Source organism: Eptatretus burgeri, chromosome 14 (assembly GCF_056783735.1).
Source record: "Eptatretus burgeri isolate ZD-2024b chromosome 14, Ebu_testis_v1, whole genome shotgun sequence".
NCBI classification, from domain to species: Eukaryota; Metazoa; Chordata; class Myxini; order Myxiniformes; family Myxinidae; genus Eptatretus; species Eptatretus burgeri.
In genome coordinates, this window is record NC_140974.1 from 34,833,444 (window position 1) to 34,846,516 (window position 13,073).

Genomic DNA, 13,073 nt, shown 5'->3' on the forward strand with positions numbered 1-13,073 from the left:
AGCATCAGCCATTAACCTTTAAAGGATGACAGCTCTCCACTCCCGCTCACCCCGACTACCCGATTAATACTGTATAACTCCTGCAAATTGCATAGCTGTATTAACTATCAGGAACGGAGAAAACATTTCCCTCCAGTCACATTACGAACCTTCATTATGCACAATATAATTACTGATTGTGATTATCGTTATACTTGGACAAATGCAGTCAAATCTTCAGTAAATCTGAATCCTAAAGAACTACAAATGCTAATTATGATGTTTTGTTTAATTCTGGAGTTCGACTGTACTTTTAAAATAAATAACAATTCTCTCGATGAATGTTCATTGGAGTTTCTGTTGTACACAAAGGTGCACGTCGAGGCTCGAATGTACATACGTAACAAGTCACAAGATCGGTTGAGACTGCTAACCAAAAGTGATCGTCCATGTATTCACATCTGTTTGACCGATTCTTTATTTTGTGCTGCCAGGGAAAGCTCGGGGTTCCAGGTCTACCAGGATTCCCAGGTAGAACAGGATCAAAGGCAAGTTTTTACATTCTTCTTTTCTGAAGATTATATGTACATGTCAGGTTGAAACTTTCTAAGTTTCTAAGTAAGGGTTTAAAATGCTCATATTGTTAATGAAACACAGGTGATACAGGTGTGACAGGTAACACAGGTGAGAAGCAAAGCATTTGTTTCTGCGAGCATCTTCCTGGAGTGCAGGTGGAGAACTTGGAGATGAGTTAGTGTCATGATGGTAAGGCCAGAGTATAGGTGAAGAAGGCATGTAAATGACAGATATTAAAGGAGCGAGACTGCTTTGAAAAACGGCAATAAAACAGTAATGGTTGGGGGGAAATTGAATCCTCATTAACTACGAGCTCGGTGGAAAGAAGAGAAGTCATTTGTTCCTCGGTGGCAAACCCTTCTCTGCAGCACCGCGTGCAACGGCTCTGAGCTGAATTTGAGCTTGGGAGTGGTAAAAAAAAACAATGTAATTAATATGATTTTGCCATGTATTATTCAGTCATCTTTACCTCCGCCACCAAAGGTGAAGGAGGTTATGTTTTCACCCCTTTCTGTTTGTTACTGGCAAAATCGAAGATTTTTCAAGGATATTGATCTGCAGATTTTGCTATTCTGTCTGTCTGTTTGTTGGGTAGTCGATCTGGTCTACCCTTATTATCAGTATTTCCATCGATATGTCTGTCTGTCTGTCTGTATGTATGTCTGTTCGGTCCAGTGCTCCGTTAATACAATGGTGATTTCGATGAAACTTGGTTGGTAGGTTCATACCATGACCTAGTTGTGTGCAAATGAGAACCGTTGCTATGGACCCATCCGTTGCCTAGCAACGGGACTTTGAAATTTTTGAAAAATCATAAAACATTAATTTTTTCGAAAATCAAAAATCGGGCCACGAGCGACTGTGGGCAGTACATTCAGCCATATTGTCAAAAATTTCCAGCCGGATCCTATGAAAACTGTCGGAGAAGATAGACTTTGAATGAACCCTGGTCAAAAACAATAAAAAAACCAAGTTTGTTATATCTCAGAGACGATGAGTCAGATATACATGAAACTGGTATGGTTGGTTCATGGTATGTCCTAGTTATGTGTGAGAAAGAACCGTTGCTATGGACGCTTTTGTTGGCTAGTAACGGCTGAAAAACGACTAAATTTGACTTGATCGACTACCCATGTCCGCCTACCGGCTTGTCTGTCTGTTTGTCGCCTACAGGTCACAATTTAAAACGGATCTTCACGAAACTTCAAAACGTGGTAGAGTTTGACATAAGCAAGACGCCTATTGTTTTTGAGGTTAAAAGGTCAAAAGGTCAACATAGGTCAAATGTTAACAACTAAGGTGGTACTTCTAAAATCCTCAATTTTCATCCGATTGACGTGAAATTTGAAGAGAGTTGCATATTTGGTCATTGAATTCAACCACCAATTATTTTTGAGGTCAAATTTGTTTTATGGATTTTGCAAGTATCGTGCTCTGTACGACATCTTCTTGTTTGTCTGTTTGTCTGTGTGCAGGATATTTCAAAAAGTTGTAGACGGATCCGGGTGAAGTTTTGTGGACAGGTTTTTTTTCAACTACGAGAATTTTTTTCAGTGATTCTTCATCATTGACAGATTGGGCCAAAAACGACATCTCGCACGATATCTCAAAATGTTGTGGACAGATTCAGAAGAAACTTTTGAAACCTCACTATCCGAAAACATGGACCATCTTCTATCTTCTCACCCAAACTCTCTCTTCCTCTTATGTGGTGACTTCAATTGTCATCACGCCAGTTGGCTAGGTGTGGGTACCTCTCTCACCTGCCATGGCACCTCAGCAAAAGCTTTCTGCGACTCATTGGGACTGACTCAATCGGTCAACTTCCCGACCCGGATCTCAACCAATGGTACTCCATCTCTTCTGGATCTGATTTTGACAAATTTCCCTGACAATATCTGCTGCTCTTCCTTCGCTCCAATTGGTTCTTCTGACCACGTCCTTGTCAAAGTGGACATCTCTCTGGCTGTTATCAGAGAACCACCTCACCGCCGTCGAGTCTGGCATTTCACTCAAGCCGACTGGCAGGGTCTCCGAGCAGCCATCAAACTGACAGACTGGTCTCCTATCACTACTTTCTCAAACATCAACTCATCCTGGGAATTCTTTCAAAGAAACTTGCTCTCCCTCATGCACAGATTTATCCCCTCTCGTGTTCAGTTGTCTTACCCTTCCTCCCGCCCTTGGTTTACTGAAGCTTGTGGCGAGGCAGTTGTCCTGAAACAACTTGCCTTTGCCTCATGGAAAGCAAACCCAACTGAGGGCAATCTCAGTTCTTTCCACAAAGCTCGGAACAAGTGTGTATCTACCCTCAGGAGAGCCAGAAAACAACATCTTTCTCATCTCAAGTCTGAACTCTCAAACCTCTCTCCCTCCTCAAAATCCTGGTGGCGTTTAATCAAATCTGTTTCTGGTGTATGTTCCCCCTCCATCCCCTCCCTTACCTCAAATGGCCGCACTGCTGATTCCACACGTGATAAAAATGAATGTCTAAACTCGGTGTTTGCAGCTAAATCTTGTGTCCTAAACCCATCACTATCTCTACCCACTTTACCCAGTCGCACCCAACTGTCCCTGGACTCTGTATCCTTTTCTCCTGACAAGGTGGAGAGCTTGCTTTCAAACCTCGAGTCAGATTCTGCAACCGGTCCAGACGGCATCAGCCCACGTGACCTCAAAGCCTGCTCTTCTGCTCTTGCTCACCCTCTCTCTGTTCTATTCACCCTCTCATTTGCCCAAGGTCATCTGCCATCTGCTTGGAAATCTGCTAACATCACTGCCCTGCATAAAAAGGTGCAAAAACAGATCCCTATAACTACAGACCAATCAGCCTTCTCCCAATCATCAGCAAGGTTATGGAATCCATCATCGCTTCAGACATGAAATCCTTCCTCTTCTCCAATGGCTTGATTTCCAATCATCAATTTGATTTCAGACCAGGTCACTCTACCTTGGATATGCTGCTTCTGCTCTCCCATCAATGGATGGAGGTCCTCAATGCCAGACAGGAAATCCGAGCCGTATCCCTGGACATATCACGTGCTTTTGACACAGTCTGGCACCCTGCCCTGCTCACCAAACTCTCTTCCCATGGTATTCAAGGCCATCTTCACTCATGGCTCGCAGACTTCCTCTCCTGTCGCAGTCAACGTGTGGCCCTAAATGGAGTTCTTTCATCCCCTCTTCCTGTCCAGGCTGGAGTTCCTCAAGGTAGCGTTCTGGGCCCTGTTCTTTTTCTGGTTTTCATCAATGATCTCTCGGACTCTCTGGAAAATCCTCTATTTCTCTTTGCCGACGACTCCACCCTCTGCCATACCATCTGTCATCCCTCAGACCGGCAAGCAGCAGCTTCTTCGCTCACTGCAGATCTGGATAAAATCACAAACTGGTCCAACACGTGGAACATGTCTTTCAATCCAGACAAATCTCACACTCTCACTATGTCTCTTCGAAAGGACCGTTTAGAAACCCCCCCCCCCCATCCACTTTCTCAACAATCCTCTGGAAGAAGTCTTTTCTTTCAAGCTTCTAGGTCTCACTATCTGCCATGACCTTTCCAGGGAAAGTCACATTTCCAACCTTGCCTCAAAAGCCAGTCGCCGACTGGGAATCCTCCGTCGTGCTAAGTCCTTCCTCGGCCCTCTTGAGCTCCTGAACACTTACAAAGCTTTTGTCCGTAGCCTGATGGAGTACTGCTCTCCCCTCTGGGCTGGTGCTCCTGCCTCCCACCTTTCTCGGCTTCACGCTGTCGAAACCAGGGCATTTAAGATCATCGGCATCTCCCGCAATGAAGCTGAGTCTTTGGGCCTCTCACTCAATCACCGCAGGTTGGTCGGTGGTCTTTCTGTCTTCTACCGACTCCTCTCCAGCCTTGCCCCCCCTGCTCTCTCTGCGATTTGTCCCCACCACATTTCCACAGGGCGCTCAAGGTCCGCCAACAACCCCCTTCTGGTAAAACTACCAAAATCACGAATCACTGCTCATCTTCACTCTTTCATTCCTCTTTTTTCCCGCCTTTGGAACAAACTTCCTCACTCTATTCTTTCCCATTCTTCCCTCCAGGCTTTCAAAACAGCTGTTCACCACCACCTCTTATCTTCCCCCATCCAAATCCTCGATCTTTTCTACCCCCGATAATCCACCCAAGCCCACTTCCTTCATTTCTCCTGCTTTCCTTCCTGAAAGTCCCTGAAATGTCCATTTTCTCTTCGCCATGTTCCCTGTCCCATCCCCATCCCTCTCCCTTCCACAGTTCACCTAATGTGTCTGTTCCCCACTGTTTTGTCCCTTCCACTCCCGCCCCTCTTGTCTCATGCCTCCTTGCTGTGAGTTGTGTGTTAGCTCTCATACGAGCCTCGACCAAGGTATACAAAAAAAAAACTAAAAAAAAAACTGGGTGGACACGTTGGGTGTGTGACAAGGTAGAATTGATTCGATTTTGGTGAAGATCTAGATCCATATCCGACAACTGGAATTTTTTCAGTGATTCTTCGCCATTGAGAGATAGGGTGAAACTGATATATTGCACGATATCTCAAAAAGTTGTGAACGGATTCAAACGGAACTTGGTCGACAGGTTGGGTGTGTCGCAAGGACGAATTGATTCGATTTTGGTGAAGATCCGAATCTGGATCTGGATACGAGAATTATTTAATTTTTAAAGTGATTCTTCACCATTGAGAGATAGGGCCAAAAACGATATAGTACTGTGTTCTTCTTCTTCTTCTTCTTCTTCTTCTTCTTCTTCTTCTTCTTCTTCTTCTTCTTTCGGCTGCTCCCGTTAGGGGTCGCCACAGCGGATCATCCGTATGATCCGCATAGTGATTTGGCACATGTTTTACGCCGGATGCCCTTCCTGACGCAACCCTGGTCGCCTCTTACGACACAGGGATATGGTACACCTATTTTAACCGGGGTATACACCGGCCCAGTACACTGGTACTCATTTCGCCGACCTCCGAAGGATGACAGGCTGAGTCAACCCCCTGGTGTATTAATTCAGTGGACCAACGGGGCTTGAACTCAGGACCTTTTGGATCCCAAGTCGCTGCCCTAACCACTGCGCCAACACCAGGCTGTTGTACTGGATAGCATGCAACATTTAGTACTGTATAGCATGATATTTCAAAAATGTATTGGGCCCGATATGTTCTTGTGGATCAGGCATTACGTGGCGGAGGTATGCGCTCCATCAAGTGCCCTTCTGGTTGACTTTGTGGCCAGTTTTGAGTTTCCATCTTGCAGGAGATATTGATGAGGATGGGACTTTAATGAGTCAATCAAAATGTGTAATCAGAAGAGTTTTATTGCAGTCATTGTGGTTTCACTCAAATGTCATGCTCCAGGTTCAGACAGACTTTAATATTACTTGGCAATCAGAAATAAACAGGTCTGCAATTTTTTTTACTGAAGAAGCCGACGGTCAAAGTTGTAAAGAACAGGATCAGACCTAATCGATCACCTTGAGGGTGTGTGGTTTGCTGACAATGGTAGAAAAATTAATCACAGGCAGCATATTGTCAGTGAGCACAATTAAATCGTGACACTCATGGATGATGCTGCAAATAGGAAGCTTGGAAAGCTGTGCTGAGTCATTGTTAGGGAATGTAATATCGGACCTGAATTATATTATGGTTTTACCCTTCTAGTTGCATCACTACCGAAGTGTAGTCGAATTGCTGAGGCACTGCCCCCTCCACACTAGGGCAGGAGTTTACAGTTTGGCTGGGATTCAAGTACCAATCGCATAGTCATTGCGAAAGACTCCTTGGGATATTTACTGTCCACCAGGCAATTCTGCCAGATGGGTCCCCAGATGAATGCAAATCTGCAGGATGCACGCTCTGCCTCGGAACCACGAGTCTGACAATTTAAAGTCAGATAGAGAATGGAACCAACACTAGACAGCTCAATGGCAGGTGCACTACCTTGGCCCATCCTATCAGATGCTATGACAAGTAGTAAGCTGAGACCTATTTTGTGCAAAGAGACTAAAGTGACCTATTTTTTTTTGGATTCAAGCCACGATTATGTTTCCCCATGAACTCAAGAAGGATATTGAGCGTGAAGTTGTTAAGCGAAATGATTAATGACTGAACTAATTGATGAACCTTTAACTATGAAGGTCAAGCTAATTGATGAGGAAATGTTACAAGTAAAATGTCTTCAGGTTTATTTCATTTATTACCTCCACCACCGAAGGTGAAGGAGGTTATGTTTTCACTTCTTTCTGTCTGTTTGTTTGTCTGTATGGAGGATATCTCAAAAAGTTGGGGACGGATCCGGATGAAATTTTGTGTACAGGTTCGGTGTGTGACAAGGTCCAACTGATTAGATTTTGGTGAAGCTCCAGATCCTGATCCGATGACTAGAATTGTTGAAGTGATTCTTCTTCATTGAGAGATAGGGCTAAAACGATATATAGCATGATATCTCAAGAAACTTGTGAATGGATTCGGATCAATCTTGTTAGACACGTTGGCTGTGTGAAAAGGAAGAATTGATTCAATTTTGGTGAAGATCCGGATCCAGATCCAGACCTGATAATTTTAAAAGTATTTTTTAAGTATACGACATGACATGATATTTCAAAATGTATTGGGCCCGATATATGTTCTCGTGGATCAGGCATAACGTGGCGGAGGGATGCGCTCTACCAAGTGCCCTTCTAGTTTCTCATGTAAACAAGTTCCAGTTGCATTGCATTTGATGTAATAAAAATTAATTCATTATTTCAGTGAGGTAAATTATTTAATTAATATTATTGAATATATTGGGGAGTCGATCGAGTCGAAAAAAAAAATTATTTGAAAATTTTTTTTTTGATCTATTGATCTATGATCTACCCTTATTTGTTGGTCGTGGTGTCGGTCTGTCTGTGTGTGTTTGTCGGGGGTTTTTGACCCCCTTGCAGTTGTTCGATTTTGATGAAATTTGGGTGGTCGGACCAGTTTATGACCTCGTTGTGCCGCGTCGGTACTGGTTGCTAACGTCCCTTTGGTTGCCTCGCAACGGGACTTTGAAATCTTTTAAAAATCATAAAAAATTAATTTTTTCGAAAATCAAAAATCGGGCCACGAGCGACTGTGGGCAGTACATTCAGCCATATTGTCAAAAATTTCCAGCCGGATCCTATGAAAACTGTCGGAGAAGATAGACTTTGAATGAACCCTGGTCGAAAACAATAAAAAACGAAGTTCGTTATATCTCAGAGACTATGAGTCAGATATACATGAAACTGGTATGGGAGGTTCATGGTATGTCCTAGTTATGTGTGAGAAAGAACCGTTGCTATGGACCCCTCCGTTGCCGAGCAACGACCGAAAAACCTCTAAATGTGGGGGTATTTTAACGAAAAAACAATCTGCAGCATTAACCCTTGAAGCTGGAATCATGAATTTTCTTGTGCTTAATCCTCAGGTCATTCCCCATCGAACGGGCCCATCATGTCAGGTTCTATTGGGTAGTCGACTACCCATGTCCGCCTACCGGCTTGTACATGTATGTCTGTGTGTATATATATATATATATATATATATATATATATATATATATATATATATATATATATATATATATATATGTATATATATATATATATGTATATATATATATATATATATATATATATATATATATATATATATATATATATATATATATATATATATATATATATATATATATATATATATATATATATATATATATATATATATATATATATATATATATATATATATATATATATATATATATATGTATAAATGTATATATATATATATGTATATATATATATATATATATATATATATATATATATATATATATATATATATATATTTATTTCGGGTTCTGGGTTGAAATGTAATTTGTGAAAGATAATTTGCATAAATATGTTAATTGGTAATATGAATCACATGGAGAGTAGCACGTTTTTTTTTTTTTTTTTAAGGGGTTCTGGGTTCGCTCAACTGGATCAACATTCTTTGTATTGCATTCCAGTGATTACAGGTTCATAACCTTCCATCATGGAGAAGCCAGTGGAAGTCTGCCCAGTGGTCTTCATTGCCCATTAATTGGCTTTGGCAGTGCCTAGTCTTCTCATAGGGGTAGTACTTGGATTTGAAATATTGTATTCCCCATAATAAGGTGCATACAAAGTTGTCCACTTGTCTTAATAATGTTTTGCGCATTGCAGGGTTCGCTGGGCTTGGTGGGATCTCCAGGTCCCTTTGGGGAGAAAGGAGCACGTGTAAGTATCTGCAACATCATAAACATATTAAAATATCATCCAACATTACCAACATTATTTGGAAAATTATGATTGTTTGATCATTATTAATGAGTTCCGTTTAGTAATCACTGTACTCTTTTTTTTTTCTAGTACTTATACTAATAATAATACAGATAGTACTATTAATAATAATCATATGCATTGCATAATGCAGTAATTATCATAAATCGCCGTCGATCTTGATTGATGGTTCGATAAAATAATCGAGTGCCATTGCCCAGCAAGATTCGCAGGCATAGGCGGTCCCATTATGATCTGAAAGCACACTATCTATCTTTTCCGTTTGTTTAATGGGGTTCCATTTATATTTTAACTGGAACTTTTTCATGTGAAACCCTACTTCTTTACTGTATAATGCAACAGTCATTGCTTGGGGCTTCAAACCCATCTGTTGCTCGCCATGATTACATCTCCTGCTTTGCGGTGGGTGCGGAGAACAAATGTCTTTTCTGTTTGTTTAATGGGAATCGTTGGACGTGAAAAGTAAATTAAATCCGACTTAATGTAACATTTACTTAGATATGGTTGTCTAGTGCAAAGGTATGAGAATAGCTACGGAAGCAGCACTCACAATCTTTGTGAAACACTAACTTCTATCTTAAACAGTGATTTTATCCTGTGGATAATGGTGTAGGTGTGAGCGAATATTCCATATGTTTGGCTCATGAGAAGTCAATTCAAGAAGTCTCAAACTCCTCCCAATATGTTTTTTTTCCTCGCTTCTCAGGGTGAGAGTGGGAAACCAGGTCAGCGGGGGCAACGAGGAGCTCAGGCAAGTGAAACCTCACAGACTTTCTTTCCCAACTTTGATGGAATTCCTCGAGTATTGCATTGCCTTTTCTTCAGTGAGATCACCTTATGTACTTGCAGAGTTTCTTATTTGTAAATTTGTAGTTTCCTTTTTTTAAAAATCACTCAATCATTCTGTACTGCATTTGTTGTGATATCTGCCTTTTTCCAACAACAGTTGGAGTTTGCACAGGCATGATGGGCTAAATGTCCTCCTCCTGCATCTCGTTTCCTTGTGAATTCCTTGTTTTCTTTTCTAACTTTTCCAAGGCAACGTGGTTTTCGTAGCATCTTGGGTTTGGCATTAGGTATTCAATGATGTTCTCATGGGTTTCCCATTTCAATCGGTGCTTTCGATTAAATGAAGGCAAAAGATGTTGGAATTGCAAACAATGACGTTTAATAAGGGTGCAATTTATCTCAAATTTTTGATCTGCTCCGTCTTTCTTCCCTTGGTGTCAGTGAGTCATTGAGGAAGCCTAACCAAGTTATCCCTCTACAGCTGTGATTTAATCAGACCTGTAGAGAACATTTGCATAATGCTTTCCTGTTAAAGTGCCAAGTGCAGAATGTAGAAGGAGAAAGATCCAAGCAAAGTATCCATCTGAACTGACATGGAAGAGTTAAAGCATGCTCTAGCAAACATTACGTTGGACAGGGAATCAGCTTGGAATGGTACGATTTCACTGATTCGTGTGTCAGGTGAAATGAAACATATTGAGATGCTTTGTGACAAAGCATTGTATCATTTAATAAATACCTTTTTTAACTCCTGTTTTATTTTTAATTGCTATGGCATTTCACGTGCAGGGGCCTCGTGGGGAGCGGGGTCAGCGTGGCCCAACAGGAAAGCCAGGACCCAAGGTAAAGCTTTCCCATTCTCTTCTCTGGTTCTTAACATCAACTTTATTTTTCTGTGGTCATTTTAAAATTCCACTGCTCGCCATTTTCTTGCAAAGTAAGACTATCATAGCAATGAATGTGTCGTCTTGATGCAGAATGTTTTTTATTTTTTTTTATTTTTATATACACTGTCGAGGCTCGTATGAGAGCTAACAATTTGACATGACTAAAGCAAGTTATCAGTAAAAGAGAAACATCTGTAATGATAATGCAACTACTTATGCCATACAGTAACTATTATGGGTGAATAAGATAGGGAGAAGTAGACACGGACATACGACTCGTAAGCGTTTGAGAGTTTTTGGAGGAAGAAAGTCCAACTTGACCATTGCTATGTCGAGTAATCAAGGGTGAAAATTTGTGATATCTGAAGATAAAATCTGACATAATGCCCAACTAGTGGCTCAACGACAAGAGGGGCATTCAAAAGGTCCTACAACCGGAGTTGGTGTCAAAGCCACCCAATGCTCGCCTGTTTATACATTTATCGTTTTTAAAAGACGTCTCATAATTAATATTTTTTATAAAGCATTGCAGTGAAGTATAATTTTAAAGCAATATATGAATTTGTATATTGTAATCAGTAACAAGAGTGCAAGTGAGCACAATATATGCCCAAACAAGAAGGTATATACAGAATTGTGCTACTACATGGAAAACAGCATCCTCGTTGCCATGGCAACCACTTTAGATAACGAATGTATGTCACGACACACCGTCTCCACAGTCTGTACTTATGTACCAAATATGAAACGTGAAAGTTGAAAACTTTGGGAGTTAGAGTGCGGACAGGAACAGGCGGACGGACAGACAGATGGACGGACGGACGACCGGTATCACATAATACGCCCCACTATAATATGTATATATATATATATATATATATATATATATATATATATATATATATATATATATATATATATATATATATATATATATATCAGGCGTATAAAAAATAGTGTGGTAGATAAAAACATTAGAAAGGAAAAAATAACTTGCACCAAAAACTTTAACATTTTCACGCTCATGCTGACACTCACGCCGGGGGTATCGCTATAGCTCTCTGTTCTTCGAACAGGCGAGCTAAAAAAGGGCATTCACAATTTTCCTGATTTTTACACCTGAATTGTGAACAATAAATATGTCCGTGTGTCAGGCAATATTCCAAGCGTTCGTTCGTTGAGCTTTTTAAAGTTCATATAACTTTTTGAAGGCCTCAACTCATAGCATTGCATTGTTGATGAGCACCGTTCAAAGAAACGATGTTTCACAGAACAGTTTTGAACACACTCACTTATGAAGGAATGCCGTCACGTCTGTCAGATTCTGGTACTTCTGCTTCTGTGAATTGGTAGGCCGAAGAACGAAAGGAGGACCTCAATAAAAACGATAACAACATCTAAAAGAAGAAAGGGAAATGTAATATATCATACGCATTTCATGAAGTGTAGCAACAACGGAATTGATGATGAGCAGAACTTGAATGGATCAAGGAAAGATGATTTTTGAAAAGTACCGGTGGTGGATTTTCTTGTCACATGGGTTTCAAAGCCAATCACAAACTCGGTCACTTCTGCAGGAAGTACTGGATTTGTGACTTAAGATTTGCCAAATTACACTCATTTAACTTTGAAAAAGTACAACAGATCACAATAACAGTTGAGAAAAATGTTGAATGGCTCACACTGCATTGATGCAAACAAACGAAACAAATGGATGGTTGAGCAATCTGGCAACAGATAAATAATTAATCATGAAACACTTTCATCAAATTTTCGTTCTTACCTCAAATTTATTGTAATGCAACAGATGTTGTGCTCACGCAAGATGCTCGCACAACCAAACAGGTTGTGCAAGAGAACTGATTGTGGATAATTATCCATTATGGGTCATGTGACTGAACCGTATGTTTGTCCTACTTCCTTTACATCAGCACTTTTCCAAACCAAGGTTGAAGATCGAAACTTTCTGTTAATAGAAAAAAAAACAAAAAAAAAACGAGGACCATTTGTACTTCAGAAAATTCATCATCAACCGAATCAATCTTCTCCTTGTGAAAGTTTCCTGAAAGGCCCTCAAAGTACACTCGTATGGAATTTTGATCGGCCCTCTCGTATGCCGGTTGTGGATCAAAAATGCAATTTGCATTTAAAATGCTATCTACCTGTCAATTCCCCCAAGGCACCTTGACGGTCTCGTTTTCTCAACTATTAAAACCAATTGTAAAAGTGGCTGCAAGTGGTCTGGTATTGAATGATGTATATATTTGATGGATACCAGTCAGCAATTAAAAAAATGTTCTTGAGACGGTAATCATAATGTTGTCCACAGAAAGCTGATTTGCTCCTGTAAACACCGATCTTTGTAATTTGATCATTATCAAAATGTAAAGATAATTCCTTATCAACAGTAACTCTGGATTGACTTGTTTTGGTCTTTCTCTTAGAGTCCAAAAGCTCATGTTGCTGGGAGCCAAGTTTGGGATCTCAAAAACTCTGTTGATTTGTCCATTGTCTTCAAATGTCCT

At 40.5% G+C, this 13,073-nt stretch overlaps 1 protein-coding gene across 3 annotated transcripts in view; it reads left to right on the forward strand.

Annotated features, from left to right (window-relative positions):
* LOC147012952 (uncharacterized) overlaps positions 1-13,073 on the forward strand; it is a 571,074-nt gene that overhangs the window by 350,224 nt on the left and 207,777 nt on the right. For all 3 annotated transcript variants that reach the window (XM_085854308.1, XM_085854309.1, XM_085854310.1), the window contains 4 exons: positions 474-527; positions 8,756-8,809; positions 9,579-9,623; positions 10,451-10,504. In XM_085854308.1, coding sequence (XP_085710434.1) covers positions 474-527; positions 8,756-8,809; positions 9,579-9,623; positions 10,451-10,504 — 207 coding nt within the window. The remainder of the gene's footprint in view (positions 1-473; positions 528-8,755; positions 8,810-9,578; positions 9,624-10,450; positions 10,505-13,073) is intronic.